The 19,351-nt window shown below is 44.7% G+C and overlaps 2 protein-coding genes across 7 annotated transcripts in view; one reads left to right on the forward strand and one right to left on the reverse strand.

The window, feature by feature from the left end:
- LOC126195378 (dystrobrevin beta) overlaps positions 1-19,351 on the reverse strand; it is a 620,666-nt gene that overhangs the window by 238,886 nt on the left and 362,429 nt on the right. The gene's annotated exons all lie outside the window — the stretch shown is intronic.
- The window catches only part of LOC126195520 (filaggrin-2-like), a 133,157-nt gene continuing 132,657 nt past the window's right edge, over positions 18,852-19,351 (forward strand). Inside the window, exon 1 of the mRNA XM_049934146.1 lies at positions 18,852-18,935. Within this exon, the coding sequence (XP_049790103.1) occupies positions 18,852-18,935 (84 nt within the window). The remainder of the gene's footprint in view (positions 18,936-19,351) is intronic.

The raw sequence follows: 19,351 nt of genomic DNA on the forward strand, positions 1-19,351 counted from the left end.
ACAGACTCACGTGGGATTGCTTTCCCTCCAATTTCCAGCGGTCGCCACGGTTCCTCGTGGTGCGAACCTCGCCACAGGTGGCGCTGCCACTACATCGCTACAGTCACTCACTGCCTCCAAGTGCTAGCCCCTCTATTCATCCACGACTCGGGTGTATAGTTTGCCGCTCAGCCGACCAACGGCACTGTACAACGCAAGTCGCTCCGTGGCCAAGCGCCGACCGTCCGGTCCCTCAATAGCAGCTCCCTCCGCCGAGCACATCATTGTCTCTGTAACAACGCCTACCGCATCCCTCACGATCTCCAAGCTCTCTGCCTTGAGGGACTTCATCCTGCGACTGATTGCGACCAGATACAAGCATTACTACGATATTGCAGTGCAAAGTGACGGACTAGAGTAAGGTACCTAGAGACTATCTGTTCATTGTGCATCAAGTTATTAGTCGAGCATAATATTATTTCACCTGGGAGTGAGAGCACTTCGGTCGGTATATCGTGAGATTTGCCGAGGACACGCTGAATCACTTGATACCATATGCACCACTGTCTTCAAATCATTCACAATGCAATGAGCTTTCCTTGTCACCGCTCTAAATCTTTACTGTATCGTCACCACTTTTTCAGAATAACAGCCGCGGGAATCCAAGTGCAATAATATAGTGGTCGGGTAGTACACACCAAGAAACTTTTATTATGTTTGACTAAATAAACCTTATTATGCTACCTAGACGGGCTGATGGCTTTCTCCAAAGCGTGGAATCCTGCCAATAGTATTTACACTAAGTTATTAACATACGTGACTTCCAAACGTGTGTTTTATTTACTGAAGAGGCTGCATTCACAAGGGAAGGAATATTTCGCCGTCACAATAGCCAGTATGGGAGCTGGAAAAATCCTAGGGCATCAACAGAGATTTACCGCGAATGTATGGGCTGCTACTGTTCAAGACCATCTGTATGACACGTTCGGTAGAGGAAATTACTGTACTGTTTCCCTTGAGGTTCTAACGGGAATGCTGGAAAATATCCAGGCAACGATTATGGTTCCACAATGACCGGGCCTCACCACACTTCGCCGTTGATGTCACAGAACACTCAGATGTTATCTCCAACTGTGCTATGGCCACAAAGTTCTCCCGATCTCGCTCCTATGGACTTCTTTTTGTGGGGAGGGATTAAGAGTTTGGCGTTCATGATACCGACAGACACTTCAAAAGAGATGGTTGCACGTTTGGCTCAAGCCGTTAGTCGTGAAATATCTGATTGTTTTGAGGGTGTTAGACAACTATCAGCACGTACCTGCCAATTGTGCACTTAAGTAAACGGACATTTTCAGAAACATCTCTAAAATAGTATTCATTGATGGCAGTTTGAATACAGCCTCTGAACATTAATATCGTCAAAACCTTTGTGAACTCCCAGCGGGGAAACCGTGCGCATGTGACGTCTCTGTCAAATATATTTTTAAGGGAGTATAATCATCCCAAGATGAATAAAAACTATAATTTATGCAAAAGAAGGACCCACAGCCAATAAATAAAGATCTTTGTGTTAAAAAATGTTCAATCCCTTCGGAAGTTTTGTCCTCTCTGCATTACCAGCAACATCCAATTAATACAACTTGTGGGAGTAGCGGGGAGCATTGTCTACCAACAGGATGGTGGGTGTTTCTATGGAAAACTGCGGAACAGAATTATAGCTACGGGACAGAAGCTTGTGGGTTCAAATGGTGCCAACTGCAAGGGACAGGATGGTAGCGAGGTGGGGTGGAGGGGCGAGGGGGGGGGGGGGGCGCGAAGCTTTAGCGCACAATAAATTACTAAGGTCAGTATTAACTTGTTCTCAAACCTACTACATTATTAATGTCATTTTACACATGAACAGGGAGAAAAACTTCATTTTATATAACAGGCTTCTGAACATTTGTGGCTTACACGTTTGATCCGAGCGCTCAGGGTGCTAACTTAGTGCTCGCATTGTGGCGAAGGAGAGGCTGGAGCCGCCTCTGCTTGGTGAGGCTATAAAGGGTTCTGAAATTCTTGTCCTGATAGAGCATCAGCGGGTTTTCGTGAATAAAACTTCGCTCATGTGAGAACACATTTCAGTGCGTCCATTTTCCATCTCCCCTTTTGTGTGTTCACCATATCACTTACACTTTCTTCTCTCTCTCTCTCTCTCTCTCTCTCTCTCTCTCTCTCTCTCTCTCTCTCTGTGTGTGTGTGTGTGTGTGTGTGTGTGTGTGTGTGTGTGTGTGTGTGTGTGTCACTGACATTTCCTGCTACTTAACGCTGCTAATCTGGTTCTTTAATGCTTTGGTTTTTGCTGGTGCTTCGAAACTGAGCAAGTCAATGATGCGTTGGTCCACCTCTGGCCCGTATGGAAGCAGTTATTCGCCTTGGCACTGATTGCTTGAGTTGTTCGATATCCACCTAAGGGACATCGTGCGAGATTCTGTCCAACTGGCGCGTTAGATAGTCGAAATCCCGAGCTAGTTGGAGGACCCAGCCCATAATGCTCCGAACGTTCTCAATTTGGGAGATATCCGGCGACCTTGCTGGCCAAGGCAGGGTTTGGCAAGCACGAAGGCAAGCAGCAGAAACTCCCGCCGTGTGCGGGCGGGCATCATCTTGCTGAAATGTCAGCCCAGGATGGCTTGCCATGAATGTGTGATATTCCTGGCTGTGGTCGCCAGTATTTTATCTTGCTAGACGCTCGCCTTGATGCAGCTTGATACACGTGAAGTAGCATATGGTACAAAAGTGGAGTGAGGTACAAGTAGCAGATGGTACAATATGTACGATTCCCTTGAGAGTGTCCGCTAATAGTACTGAACTTGCTTCTGATTGGCCGGCACATTCGGGTGTTAGGCGCCAAAACGCCTAACTTCTCTTATCAAGTATTTCTATACTTTTCATTGTATTTAACCCAGTTTTCTTTATGACAATCTCTCGTGGTTACCCTGCGAGTCTACCGTCTTTGTTTATTAAATTTCCTTAGTTTTGAGAAACATAAGAGTAATGATATCACAAGCGAAGCGCTTTGGACACCTTCGGGTCGCTTTGGCGAGCCTGGGATACGAAGTACTTCGGCTCCTCTAGTCAGACTGTTTCACGCGTTCTGAAGGTGTTCTTCAGAGCCGGACGTGTATCTCTGTTTCGGACGGACATGTCGTACTCTATATCGGAAGTTGTCAGAACTAAGAAAGCTATGTCGAGTGTAGTAAGATACAGTGTAAAAACTGATATTTAAAAAAACCAGGATACATTAATGAGAGGTGACGCCTACCATCATAGTCAGCACTACAGATCTTGCTCTCAGTAGATACAGAGACTAACCTGGGAAAGTGGCATCCCACAAAAAAAAAGCACAAACACAGGTTCAAGTTCGAGATGACAGCGTAGTAGCCTCCGCTGAAGAAGATCCCACGATCGACACCCTATCTTCTGCGCTGGGGATACAACTTTAGAAGACGACAGGTTGGTGGAAATCTACAGATCTCTCTAGCTTCCAGTTCTGACTTCCAACGCGACAATGATAGTTAATAAAGGGCAACAAAACAGGGTGTAGAATATCGTAGAGGTAGAGCTGTAAGAGTGCCGTGGATGACAACCAAAGGGGTCCTGCTATGAAATTAAACGGCTCCCCAGACAACAATTCCCGGTTGTGGGGCCTTACGGTGGGTGAAAGCCAGGCTGGTATCCCTTCGCTGTCCGGGACGTCTCCAGACACGTCTTTGCTGGTCATAGGGTTCAATTGGAAATGAGACACAGCACTGAAGACAATTCTAATCCATAAGGTGGAATGCGCTCGACACAACTGCAGACGGGCTTATTGGTGTACAGAGGTCATGATAGTCAGCCGAAGGAACGCCGTGAGCTCAACCCCCACTCTGCGAGCCGCCTATTAATGACACTTGTGCTCAATGAAGCAGCAGTTTGCACGTCGTATCAATGATAATGATGAATGGGGGCTCTGAATGCCTCTCTGACGATTTCCCGGTCCTCACGTTCTGTCGTCTCTCTAAGACGACTGCTTCCTTCTTGGCGCTGTGTTCGACCACGGTTGACCCATTCCTGCTAACACCGCCGATTCGCCAATTACTGAGACTGGCTACTTTGAGCCCAATTACACGTCCTCTCTCAAATGCTGACATCTGTGTATATAGTTCACGCGCCTGTCTGCGCGGTATACTTACTGTCCAACACGGTAAGAAATTCGCAGAGACCTTATGCCCTGGTATCAACATGTCTCCTTGCCAGCTGCGCGATGAAATTGCGCAGCAGCCTCACGCATCCATCCACCGTGTGCTAAAGTTTCCGACACTTGGCTGAATATCAGTTCGTAACCAATTTGCATAACTTCTTCGTGGTGCCTCTTTTTTTGTGTACTATCTCAAAGTAAGGGACCCCAAAGTAGTAGCAAGGACAGTGACTAAAAGGCCGCCCAACAAGCACCAAGCTAGGTTGTTAGCCACCGAAAACTGTGGGAAAATCAGTCTATCTTGGAACTGAGGTCCACCTCAAGGGAAACAAAACTGGACAAATCATGAAATGAAGAGGTGAGACACACACAGAGAGAGAGAGAGAGAAAGAGAGAGAGAGAGAGAGAGAGAGAGAGAGAGATGGCTGCAGCACTACTGGAAAACGTCGTGATACCTAGGCTCCATTGGTTACGGACGAAACTAACATCCCAGTGTCCCTCGAGAGAGAAGCTGGAAGGAGTCAGAGGGTGGAAAGACTAAGAACTCGCTGGATAAATATTCTGAAGAGGTACACTGCGGCGAGAGGAAGAACAGTGGAAGATGTCATGAACAATACTATTTATTTTCATAATATTTGAGGAGGCTTGTACACAATACTCGGGAACCAGCAACAGTTGGGTAATGAGTGGTGGTGGTGAAGAATTTGGCTGTGCCATTCGATCTTTCATTTCGTACACTATTTGCCTTGCTCAGTTAAGATAGACACACTTGACTGTTGATGAGGCGATAACTGGGTGGGGGGTTGCGCACCCCAGCGCGACCTTGCGCAGGGGAGGTGGGGCCCACGTGGCCACAGAGAACGGGGTCACCCAGCCAGAAGCTGGCGCCGACAGCGACGCCGGAAATCGATAGCGTCTGCCTGCGGCCGACCTCCGCTGGCCCCCAGTGACCTCCGCTCGGTCCAGGCATTCTTTCGGCCCGCCTCCCTGTCAGCACAACTGGAGCACGAGAGATCCACTACGTCCGTCATCACGGGCACTACTCGCATGCCGCGCTATAAACTAGCCGCTCTCGCTAGCAACGGTTGTAGTTCTCGTTACTTCGCCCGAGTGTGCGTCCGTCCAACAGATTGCATACCACGTATACAGGTTTAAACCGATAACAAAAATTCTGTTCGCATCCACAAATCCCTTACCTGCACTCGAATCCATGTGCAAAAGTCTACCATATCTATCCGTGGATACTGAAATTTACGAAACGACTTAACTTTTCGGTTTGCCGCGGCTCTGGCGGTAAGCTGGCGCCTACGCTGAATTTCTGTTAGCTGAAGTCGGATCTCGTTGGGTTGTTTTGGAGGAAGAGACCAGGCAGCGAGGTCATCGGTCTCATCGGATTAGGGAAGGACAGGGAAGGAAGTCGGCCGTCCCCTTTCAAAGGAACCATCCCGGCGTCGGCCGTCCCCTTTCAAAGCAACTGTCCCGGCATTTGCCAGAAGCGATTTAGGGAAATCATGCAAAACCTAAATCAGGATGGCCGGACGGGGGATTGGACCGTCGTCCTCCCGAATGCGAGTCCAGTGTGCTAACCACTGCGCCACCTCGTTCGATCGGATCTCGTAATTAACATTCTAAAACTAAGTACGCTGAGACCTGATTATCACCATATTGTAATACTACACAGACTGATATTCTTTTTACATTAGTAAGTGACGTCTGTGAAGAAATCGAAAAAGAATCGATTGTCGGAAGGACTGACTCAGCATAAGAGAAGTCAAAACAACCTTCGGTGAAATTAAAAGAGGCAACATTAGGACTGTAATGGAAATTCAATTTTTAAACGCGGAGGAGAGGGCAGATAAGTGGGTTGGCTCAAATGGCTCTGAGCACTATGGGACTTAACTGCTGAGGTCATCATTCCCCTGGAACTTAGAACTACTTAAACCTAACTAACCTAAGGACATCACGCACATCCATGCCCAAGGCAGGATACGAACCTGCGACCGTAACGGTCTCGCGGTTCGAGACTGTAGCACCTAGAACCGCTCGGGCACTCCGGCCGGCAGATAAGTGGGAAAAGTAAATTTAACGTCTCTACGAGGGACAGGGCTTGTGTGATGTGGTAGGAGAAGAAACTGGAGTAGATTTAGAAGATATACGAGGTCCAGTAATAGAATCAAAATTTAAGAGTTTTGGAAGAGTTAAAATCAAACAAGGCATAAGGGATAGATAATACTCCACCAGAATTTCTAAAATCATTGGGCGTTTGGCAACAAAACGACTATTCATGTTGGTGTGTAGAATGTATGAGACTGGCGATATACCATGTGGCTTTCGAAAATATATCATCCACACAATTCCGAACACTGCAAGAGCTGACAAGTGCGAGAACTATCGCACAATCAGCTTAGCAGCTCATGCATCTAAGTTGCTGCCAAGAGTAATAATACAGAGAAGGACTTAAAAGAAAATTGAGGATCTGGTAGATGACGATCAGTTTGGCTTTATAAAAGGTAAAGGCACCAGACAGGCACTTCTCACGTTGCAGTTGATAATGGAAGCACTGGTAAGCAAAAATTAAGATATGTTCATAGGCTTTATCGATCTGGAAAAAGTGTTCGACAGCGTCAAGTGATGCAACAAAAAAATGGTTCAAATGGCTCTGAGCACTATGGGACTCAACTGCTGTGGTCATTAGTCCCCTAGAACTTAGAACTACTTAAACCTAACTAACCTAAGGACATCACACACATCCATGCCCGAGGCAGGATTCGAACCTGCGACCGTAGCAGTCGCACGGTTCCGGACTGCGCGCCTAGAACCGCGAGACCACCGCGGCCGGCAAGTGTTGCAACATGTTCGGAACTGTGAGAAAAAATTGGGTTAAACTATGGGAAAAGACGGGTAACATACAATATTAGTGGAAGACCAAGAGCGAAGCGCTCGGATCAAAAACGGTGTAAGAGAGGGATATAGCCTTTAGCCCCTATTGTTCAATCTATGTATCGTAAAAGCAATGACGGAAAGATAAGAAGGGTTAGAAAGTGGAATTAAAATTCAAAGTGAAAGGTTATCAGTGGTAAGACATTGCTATCTTCGGTGGAAGTGAAGAAGAATCACAGTATCCGTTGAATGAAATGAACAGTCTAATGAGTACGGCATATGGATTGAGAGTAACTTCATTTGTGCAGTCGCTCTTGTCTCTTTGTGAGTTCACACTTCATCTGACATTCCTTAGCAACAATCCGATGAGGCGTCCCGTGGGGCACACTGTTATTTAAATCGTCAACGGATGATTATATTATGAAAGAGTCTGTAACGGTTTACCCTTGGCGACCCCTTCATACGCTTGTTTTAGCACTCTAGTCTTTATCATACGACTATAAAAGGAAATGTCCTGGCTGATTCCGTGACGCATTATTGCCCAGCCCGAACTGCTAAGGATAGAAACTTGAAATTTGGAGACGGTGTTGATTTTGTACTGTAGACAACGTTTAAGAACGGATTTTTCGAAATTCCACTCCTAAGGGGGTGAAATAGGGGATGAAAGATTTTTTGAAAAGGCAATTTTGAAGCCAGAGCTACGAAAATTGGTATTTGGTTTCTCGGTCGGAAATAAAGTCCTTGTTTCGCATTTTCGGAAATCTAACCGCTAAGGGGGTGAAACAGAAAGCGAAAAATGTTTTTGAAAATAATTCATCATTGAAAGTAAAATCATCATTGAAGGACTACAAAAGCATTTTTAAAGCTACATCTATGAAAACTGGTATTTGACTTCTTAGTCACAAATAAAGGGATATATGTTAGGGGATGAAAGTTTCTACGGAAATAACACCACAAGGGCTCAAAAGGCAGAATTAACAAAAACCTTTGACTCCAGCTACCAGCATTGCCTTTTGGTCAGAAGTACATTCGTAAAAGACCATGCTTCTATGACCTTAATTAGCGTGAAGAGTCAAGAGTGTAGAATGTTTTGCAATTTGTAAACCAAATCAAATAAAGCTATTTCAAAATGGTTCAAATGGCTCTGAGCACTATGGGACTTAACTTCTTAGGTCATCAGTCACCTAGAACTTAGAACTGCTTAAACCTAACTAACCTAAGGACATCACACACATCCATGCCCAAGGCAGGATTCGAACCTGCGACAGTAGCGGGCGCGCGGTTCCAGACTGTAGCGTCTAAAAGCGCTTGGCAACCCCGGCCGGCTTGGTCCAACAGCAGAGATGGTAGACTGGACCCTTCACTATGCTCTACATTGCGCCAGGCCAGAGTGTTTTACAAGAAACTCTTACCGTTTTTTATGTTTGGTAAGATGGTTAAGGAACGATACAAGACGCTGATATTTTTTGGAAAATGTATTTAAAGTGTGTGTGGATTTCAAAACAGCCTATGACTCAACTGACTGCGAATCACCCTTCCAAATATTAAAAGAACAAGGCCAAGACTGGGAAACACTTGCACTCATGAAAGAGAGAAAAAAATTCCAAGGTTAAATTTATGTGAGAAATCCCAGATCCTTTCGGAAGCGAAACGGGACTAAGACAAGGATACGGGCCGTCTCCGTTACTTTGCAACTGCGTCTTTGAGGAAGTGATACGAGAATGACGCAAACAGAAACCAATCCTTAAAATTGACCAACCAATTACTTTACGCAGAGGTAAGTTACCTATAGGTTGCCAATCAGTTGCAGACCATTTAGCAATATGAACCGGCGACATTTCATAAGCCCAGAATCAGATAGAAGTCTTGAAAGAAACTTTTTCTGAAGTCGGTCTCCAGATGTATTTTGGAAAGACGGAGTAACATGCAACAAAAAAATAGCAAAATTCATGGAGACGCAATATGGCAAAATTAAACGAGATCCACAGTTTAAATATTTCGGTGAAACCATTCACTTAAATGAAATCGGAATAAAAGCAAACGAAATCAGATATCGAAAACTGGGATCTGCTTATCGACTTACATTTCTTGTTGCCGGTATTCCGGGTGTCTCCGTACACGAAAAACTAAGTCAGTACAATGCAGTAATTCAATCAGAATGCCTCTAGAGGTCAGAAACACTGATTTTGAACAGGAAAAAAGCATTGAACACACTAAGGAAAAGGAACACAAAATAATGAGAAAAATTCTAGGCCCAAAAATTGTAGACGAGCAATACCACTTTGAAGCAATCATGAAATCAAACAATTCACAAATATCCACAGTGACATTAGAAGACTAAGGTTAAGATTCTATAGACACACTGAGAGAATGAAAGCAAACCTACAAAACAAATTATCAATATTTTGACAACGTGAGCGAAGCCAGAATCGACACAATGAATCCGTTGACGAGATCAAAATTGGTCTGAAATGGGAAAGAATTTCTCCGACGTATGTCCAAAACCGCAAGACCTTCAGGTCCAAAATTAACATGTCTAGTTGACCAAGAGGGAAAACCAAAGAAGACTGGAGCAACATGATCTGAAGAGAGTAAGACAACCCACAGGAAGGGAATGAAAAAAATACGGGCACAAAGGAAAGCAAATGCCCACCTCCAAGTACTTGGCGTAGACCTAATGGACATATCTGCAAATAATAATATTAATAAAGAGTGTTACAGCACTTACATTGTTCTGATTCGTAGTTGCAAGATATTTGTGTGGTAGTCAAGAACAGTGAAAGTGAATGATGGTTAACAGTCCATACAACATTTAATTTAACATGAAAAGGATTTACGAGAAGTGAAAAGATATATTTACTAACTGTAAGTCATGAATGTCGTGACAAAGCTGAATTTTAGATTCGTGTAGTGATTTTAACACGCGGTCAGATGCAGATACATAACGTACAACTGAACCTTTACATTCCTCGACTAGCTTCTTGTTGGATTTTTCAGACTTAACCCAAAGACGAAGAGAATAATTAAAAAGTGCTGATACTTTGGGACTATTGATAATGTTCCGAAACTTTAGATTTGCTCTGGAGCTGTGCTCTTTATAACGTAGCTAATATTTAGTGTCAAAGCAAAGTACGAAGGTTCTGGCATGAATTAAAACTCTAATTTTCTTTTAATCTGTAATTTCAATGAATATTTTTTGTCGACACAGTAGAAAAAAGTATACTGGAAATTTATTTTGAAAAATGAAAATGAAGATCTATAGTTATGAAACTTATTCAACGATCTCCCTTTTCTTTCTATCGTCAAAAGTTACCATATCGATCGTCCATACTGTCACATTTGTGTCAGGACATATATTTTGTCATTTCAGGAGTGGCTTACTGGACCACTGGGACTAATTCAACAATAAACAGAGCCTGCTACTGCACGATTGTTGGTGAACAGTGATTGATAAACTAAGAGGAAATTTTAGAAATACCTGGGCTGCAGGCCGTGCGAATGGCATTGCTGCGAACTGATGAAACGAATTCCAGATGAAATGAAAATTCCGGGGGCGGCGTGGATTCTCTGACGTACTACAGGCATATGAAGTAACCTATTGCACATGGCGAAATTGACGCCACCATCTCTGAACTGAACTAACATAAGCGATTGCAAGTTCCAGCTATGGAAAAGAAATTTAAGCCCATCACAAGTTAACTGTTGAATCGCTGACAGGTTGCAATCGTATTTGGGTGGATGTGGGTTCCAAGCCCATCAGTTAAAGCCACATGTCACATCCTATCTGCACAATTTCTGACGAAATATTGTGAAACGAGTCAGCTAACAGGCTATTTATACATCATTAGCTTTTACGTATGCTTATGTCCTGTACATTTACAGAATAATGATTTGTTAGTATTCATCTTAAACTTCCACGGAAATTAGCACATTAGTTTTTGACAATGCTATTAGTAATACGTTATTAAACTTGTCAACAATAGCGACGTTTAATATGTGTGCTTATGTAACGGTTTATAAGCAACACACGAGCTGACTGATTGTGGAAATAATTAGGCAGTGTGACGCACAACGCTCTTCTGTTTACGCGAGAAGTCACTGAACACAATCCACGAGAGACAATCGAAATAAATTGCTTAACTCATTAACTGCAAACTCATCACAATAATTTTGTCTCTTACGTCAGAAAAAATTGGAATATCACGTATACTTGAGTACACAATTTCTGCCGGCCTGACAGCCTTCCAAGCGAAAATGGAACAACTATCACTGATATAAGCATACAGTAAGAGCAACTAAAACTCTTGGTTAATAAGACTAAATTGTTCAGCACGTCTTGGGCACAGAGAAGTTGATGTAATATTCGCTGTAGCAGCCGCGTGATGTTGCTGTTGTTATTGGCGGTGGTGGCTACATATGCTGTGTTGAAGTTTTACATCCATGCATTGCAACAGAACAGCAGATTTTTGAGACGTTGTAAAACTATTGCCCGGACAACATCGAACCACATTTGATCCAACACAGTAATTGTGTATCTGAAATTCTAACAGTGTAAAAAGGAAACAAGGCTGGAGTTCAGTGTAAGGTTAATACAGATCAAGAGGCTATAAGTGATTTTGGGAATCATAAATCAGGACGTGGATTTGAATCACGATCCTGAGAAATAACAGTCCAGGTAATACTGTGGAATAGGGGTAGTGTCAATCCAAAATTCTTGCGTCCCAGGTTCGACCCATCCGCTGCTTTGATCTTGACTACAAATCGATAGCTATGACAGCTGAAGACTAATGACATGCACAATTAGTAATCCTCAGTCTGCTTACAGCCTCGATAGCTTGAGCTGACTGCCGGAATGATTTCTTTGAAAGAATACGACCGATTTGAGTATGTGATCCACCTACAACGACCTCGTTCTAGATCGGACGTTAAACTCTTAACCTTTCTGGAAAACGTACTGTACCGGACTGGGACTCGAACTAACCGTGCACGACTCACGATCCGTCATCAAAGTTTTTCTTCCGCCAGTGCACAGAAATCAAATATTCAAAAAACATTTTCAAACACTGAAATTTAAAAACTGTAACAAGCTTATCAAAGTTTTAAGCTGAAGTATAAGATACACACGTGATTGCAAAATACCTGGGCATTTAGTTGTTAGCGCTCCATTTCTTGACATACTATGTTAAAATTCTGTAGCAAACTTATGCTGCGTAATTTGTCCCCTCGTTCAACATATGGCCCGGTCTTTTATCACACATTTATATTTTCATTCCCTCAAGCACATCCGCAACTCTTCCGTCTTTACCTTCTCTGGCAGGCTATTTGTAGGGCTTCATCGATTTCTGAAACAGTGTGGTTGGTCTCTCTAAAATGTGTAGCTGTTGTGGAATTATTACTCTCAGTCAGCCTAGTGTGTTCTTCAAATCTGTGAAATTACTTCGTGACTGTCGTACGTAAAATTTTTTGCGTCCATTACAGTTAATTTTGAAAATCCCTGACAGCAGCAAGGGTTCCGGTTTGTTTGTGTGGTGCATCAACCTACTCAATGTATAGTCAGTACGGAATGCGAAATTTACTTCTTTTGTTTAAAATCCATTATATGAAGCACATGTAGTTTTACCCAGTACTTCGTCCTCTCCAACCATGGTAATTTGCATGTCGATTGCTGCTCTACGTCCCACGGACATACTGTCTACGATACGTGGATTGAAACCATTGTTTCGAGATACCTTTCGCATAATTCCCAATTCCCTATCTATCTCGTGTTTTTGTAAAGGAATGCTAATAACACGATGCAGCATGGAGTGAAAATGAGCTTTTTTATGCATGTTTTTGTAAAACGGCTTATCATGGATTACAACACCTTTACGATTAATCTCGAACTTACGCTGCAGCCTATCACTCGTAATTTTAACATCTAGGAAGATGATTTCTTTCTAGGTACCATTTCCTATTGTAAATTTCTTCCATCATGTAAGCTGTTACAGTAGGCGTGCACGCTTTTGCGTTCCATCCAATGGCACGAGAGTGTCATCCACTTAACAGTGGTAGCATACTATCTGGTTGGTTGGTTGGTTGGTTTTTGGGGGAAGAGACCAAACAGCGTGGTCATCGGTCTCATCGGATTAGGGAAGGAAGTCGGCCGTGCCCTTTCAGAGGAACCATCCCGGCATTTGCCTGGAGCGATTTAGGGAAATCACGGAAAACCTAAATCAGGATGGCCGGACGCGGGACTGAACCGCGAGTCCAGTGTGCTAACCACTGCGCCACCTCGCTCGGTCGCATACTATCTTATCACAAGTCTGTCTGTATTTATTAAAAAAAACTCTTACCTGAAGTGGTTCACTAATATGTTCGCCAGTGTTCTTGCAAAACATAAAAGCCGCCTGGCTGGACCATTAGAAAAGGAGCACACACTCGGATTAGGGAAAGATGGGCAAGGAAATCAACCGCAAAATTCGAAAGGAACTATCTTGGAATTATGTTAGGTGCTTTAAGGAAAATACGAAAAACCTAAATCTGGATGGCGGCACGGGGATGTGGATCTTGGTCCTCCCGGACGGCCAAATTGCTCCGTTGCCTCACAACACGAGAATTTCAAGTATCATCATTCACGCACAACTCGTTTCACAAGAGATGACTTCCGCCGCTTTGCGACAGATGCTAATGATCATATTTGAAAATTTTATGTAATTACTGATTGCTTACGTAATGAGTAGTAGCCTTAAAAAGGGTGATAACGACGATAATTTTCAAAATAATTTAGTTCCATTACTGATGTGTGTATGTATGGCAATGTACAGGTTTTAGGTAAAAACCGACTGCAATAAAGAGAACTGTGTGCTCCGCTGTGAAAACGAGCGATTTCGATTTCTTTCTTGCAGTCAGTTTTAACTACGATGGCAGGCCATTAGATAGGTAGACAAAATAGTTGTTTCCCCTATATACGACTATATTCTCCCCCCTTACACACCTGTACAATTATAAACAAAATCGTATACAGAATAATGTGTTGTTGATGATGATATTTTGTTTTCTTCGGGGCAGCCAGTTTTCACAGAAAACAGGAAAGTTGCATTTACCGCTTGTCGGCTTATACAGGGTGTACATAAGTCCGAGAACACTTTCAATTATTTATTGCACAAGAACCAAACACTGTAAAGATATCATACATCTGTCATTTTGAAGAGAAACCCTTAATGTTTATTTTTCATGTATAATGTCACAGCATAGTTTGGTAATTTGCCGATAGTCAGCGCTAGTCGCAAACATGGCGAGTTCAGGTGCCGAGCGAGCTTTGTGTGTTGGAGTTCGACAAAAACAAGTGTGCTACAGCTGTTCAACGGATGTTTAGAACCAAGTACGGTAAGAAGCCACCAACAAGGAAGGCCATTTATCACTCGCACAATAAATTCGTTACGACGGGTTGCTCGTGCCCGGCAATGAGAAGCGGTCGTCCCAGTGTGAGTGAAGTGAATGTGGAGCGCGTAAGACACATTCATAAGGAGTCCAAAGAAATCGGTGCGTCGTGCATCCCGTGAACTCGAAATGGCTCCAGTGACAGTGTGGAAAGTCCTGCGAATGAAGCTGTCTATGGAACCATTCAAATTGGAGCTAGTGCAGAAGCTCAACGACAACGACAAACACAAGCGTTTTGAGTTTTGTTTGCAGTTGCAACAATTGAATGAGGATGGGGATGGAATTGTTGATCGCTTAATTTTTAGCAACGACGCAACTTTTCACACTAATGGGAAAGTGAACAGACATAATTGTCGAATCTGGGGTACAAAGCATTCACACGAATGCACTGAATTTGAGAGTGATTCCCCAAAGGTAAATGCTTTTTGTGCCGTGTCACGTCGAAAACTGTATGGGCCATTCCTCGTCGCCGAGAGCACTGTCACTGAATATTCCTACTTGGACAAGATGCAGCAATGGCTGATGCCTCGAACGCAGTCGGACTCTCCGTTCATCATTCAGCAGGATGGCGCTCCAACCCATTTTCAACGTATAGTTTGTGGGTACCTGAACACGGAGCTGCCGCATCGATGGATCGGCCGTGCTACAGAAGGGAACAGCTGTTTCATTAAATGGCCTCCCCAGTCACCAGATCTCCCTCCGTGTTACTTTTTTCTGTGGGGACACATTAAAGATCTGGTGTGTGTACCGTCTCTACCACGTGACGTAGCCGAGCTCTAGGAGAGAATACGGGAAGCGACTGCCACAGTCGACGATGCCATGCTGGGACGGGACGGGTATGGCAAGAATTCGATTACCATATTGATGTCTGCCGGGTCACTCATAGTTCGCATATCGAATGTTTGTAAAAAAAGCGTTCTCGCTTCCCACGCCCGGGTTCCCGGGTTCGATTCCCGGCGGGGTCAGGGATTTTCTCTGCCTCGTGATGGCTGGGTGTTGTGTGCTGTCCTTAGGTTAGTTAGGTTTAAGTAGTTCTAAGTTCTAGGGGACTGATGACCATAGATGTTAAGTCCCATAGTGCTCAGAGCCATTTGAACCATTTTTTTTGTAAAAAAAGCTTTCAGAATTTTTCCTCAAAATGCAATATGTATGACATCTGTACAATGTTTAGTGCTTGTGCAATAAACAATTGAAAGTGTTCCTGGACTTTATGTACACCCTGATGATGATGAGGTCCCATACTCCGAGGAGCGTAGGGGACGATGCAGGAAACCCGCACCGCCGTACTAGGCAAGGTCCTAGCGGAGGTGGTTTGCCATTGCCTTCCTCCGACCGTAATGGGGATGAATAATGATTAAGACGACACAACACCCAGTCATCTCGAGGCAGGGAAAATCCCTGACCCCGCCGGGAATCGAACCCGGGACCCCGTGCGCGGGAAGCGAGAACACTACCGCAAGACGACGAGCAGTGGGCATGTACACCCTAATTTGGAAAAATACTACGGAATCTGAATCGTCTGAAACTTTGCAACCCTACCCATTAGTAAATTAAAACTACGCGAAATACTGCCATTGAAACTACCGATACAGATCCAGGAGCTGGACAGGTCTCTCTCATACCCCGTATGCCAATGGTCCCATCTCATTTATTTATTCATTTTAAGCGACTTTGCAATAATAATAAATAAAATCAAGGTCAGAGAGAGGGGTAGACAGCGTGGTACGGAATGGACAAATAGAGGGATGGGGGGGGGGGGGCAAATTTACACAGAGAAGGGGGGAAGGAGAAATGGGAAGAGGGAGGAGGAGATTAGGATATACAATGCCGCAAAAAGAGAGAGAGAGAGAGAGAGAGAGAGAGAGAGAGAGAGAGAAGGAAAATGTGCACCTGAAAAGACGACGTCGATTTTGATCTGATGACGGCATATACCATCCAGGGGATGCTAGATGACATCTGTGTCTGCCGTTTAAAAGGGAATGCTCACAGCCAGAAGGCTCATTATGGTGCAAAGGCGTGAAAAAAGTAGTGACACACTGGAGTCTACCACCACCAACGCAGTGAGTTTGAAAGGGGTGAAATTGTGGCCTTCCAAGCGGTGGGAACGTCCTTTCGGATAACTGCCACACAAATTAGTCGTGCTGCGTTATTTGTGCAACGACGCTGGTATAGTGGCCACGTAAACATTGGCACATCCACTGACGAGGTTTTGGGCGTCCACGCAGCACCCGCCCGGATCTTCGTAGTCTAAGGGCAGCAGGGGCAGATCGTATGAGAGCTTGTGAGTCAGACGTCTCAACACGAACTGCTTCTGACCTGTTATTAACAGTGAGACTACTGGCACGAATACCTCTAGCCCCTCTTCCACTCACGCCACAACACTGACATGCACGGCTCGACCGATGTCATCAGAGGACTAGTTGAAAGATGCAATGGTGCGCAGTGGTCTTCAGCGATGGAAGTCGATTCTACCTGGATGCACTGACGGCCGTTTGCGCGTACGACGTAGACCTGTTGGGCACTGTCTCATAGAATGCATTCGTCCAAGACACAATGGCCCACCCCACGCCTTACGGTCCGGGGTGCGATAAGCTACAACTCTCGATCACGTTTGGTGTTTCTGGAGGGGACGCTAACCAGCGCTCAGTACGTGTAGAATATTGTTAGACCACTTCTTCTGCCGGTCTTGCAATCGGAAGGTGATTTGTTCCGATGGGATATTGCTCGCCCACACACTGCCCGTGGAACTCAACGCGCTCTGCAAGACGTGCAGCAACTTCCCTGGCCAACACGATCTCCGGACTTGTCTCCAATCGAGCACATGAGGGATATGACGGGACGAGAAGTGACCCATGCGACATGTCAATCAAAAACTCGCACAACTACGTGAACAGGATGAGAACGTGTGGCGTAACATGTCCCAGGACAGTATTCACAATCTGTACGATCGACTGGATGCTAGTGGCTACACTGTCTACTAATTGGGTGTTTGAGCATGGGTCGATACTTAGTCCCTCAGAACCGCATGTGCTATTGCTATACATGTAATCACTTCATGTACTCCATATGCACTGTCGCAACAATAAATCTTGAGCGAAATGGGAACCTCTAGATGGCAGAACTTTTTTTTCTGGTAGTGTATATACAATTCCCAAACATACATAGCAACTGCGAAACATCGCCTGCTTTCATACTATTGTACCGGGTGATCAAAAAGTCAGTATAAATTTGAAAACTTAATAAACCACGGAATAATGTAGATAGAGTGGTAAAAATTGACACACATGCTTGGAATGACATAGAGTTTTATTAGAAGAAGGAAAAACAAAGTTCACAAAATGTCCGACAGAAGGCACTGGACAGCAAAACTGCTACCGTGACGGGTGAGAGGTACGCCGATATGTTACAAAATCGCATCATCCCCAGCCTGGCTGATAAACACCTGCTGGAACGTACGATGTTTATGCAGGATGGCGCTCCATCCCATATTGCTAGACGCGTGAAAGATCTCTTGCGCGCGTCGTTTGATGATGATCGTGTGCTCAGCCGCCACTTTCGTCATGCTTGGCCTCCCAGGTCTCCAGACCTCAGTCCGTGCGATTATTGGCTTTGGCGTTACCTGAAGTCGCAAGTGTATCGTGATCGACCGACGTTTCTAGGGATGCTGAAAGACAACATCCGACGCCAATGCCTCACCGTGACTCCGGACATGCTTTACAGTGCTGTTCACAACATTATTCCTCGACAACAGCTATTGTTGAGGAATGATGGTGGACATATTGAGCATTTCCTGTAAAGATCATCATCTTTGCTTTGTCTTACTTTGTAATGCTAATTGTTGCTATTCTGATTAGATGAAGCGCCATCCGTCGGACATTTTTTGAACTTTTGTATTTTTTGTGGTTCTAATAAAACCCCATGTCATTCCAAGCATGTGTGTCAATTTGCACCTCTCTATGTACATTATTCCGTGAATTATTCAGTTTTTTAAATTTATACTGACTTTTTCATCACCCGCCTTTCTCTATAGCTTAATCCTATTTTTCTCGGGATTTGAATCATCTTGCATCATTTAACTTAGACGAACGCCTTTAATGGGTCTCCAAACAATCCGAAAGTCTCTCACGATCACAAAGGTTAGCGATATCATACGCTACTTCTTGCGTTCCTGGCGGGGGACCGCAGGACAAAGACCAACAGATTTGTTTCTCGGTGAGCTCTCCTCCCTCCCTGCGGCGGCTCTTTAGAGCTCGGAGCGGGCGCAGATTGCGCACGTTGCTAGCAGCGCCGCCGCCGCCTCAGCAGCTGTTTCGAGAGCCGGCCAAAGAACGGGCCTCTTCCACTTCCACTCGCGATGGCCGACATCGACCCAGCCTTCCGTCGGCCGCCGCCCATCGGGAAAGCAATTTGCAACAGCCCGGCGTCGGCGTCGCAACGAGCGGGCGCCTGGAACCTTACTTCGCCGCACTGAATTAACACCGACGGCGTCGGCGGTTAAATGTTCAGCTAAAAGGCGAGGTAGCGGGCTTGCCACTACCTGTATTCCCACAACCGACTGAACAATTGAAAACAACCGATTCGTCGGGTTACACAAGTGCAGAGGTGTGTACTCCTCAGACTAACTGGGACCTTCGGTACAACACTTGTCGAGTCTATACTGGTCATACAGGGGATTTGCAACCTGGATACCAAACACTGGGCGAGTACTACACTAATGTAGCGGGTTGCATACCTTACAAACCGAGACGCCAGTCTTACGTCAGTGCTATACCGCCTACTTGCCTTAGTAGTATTCGACTTGCTCTCTTACTGATGCGTGCAGAAGTGTAAGGCTTTCCCAAATTACGAAAACAG

The sequence above is a fragment of the Schistocerca nitens genome, chromosome 7, assembly GCF_023898315.1.
Source record: "Schistocerca nitens isolate TAMUIC-IGC-003100 chromosome 7, iqSchNite1.1, whole genome shotgun sequence".
In the NCBI taxonomy this organism is placed as follows: Eukaryota; Metazoa; Arthropoda; class Insecta; order Orthoptera; family Acrididae; genus Schistocerca; species Schistocerca nitens.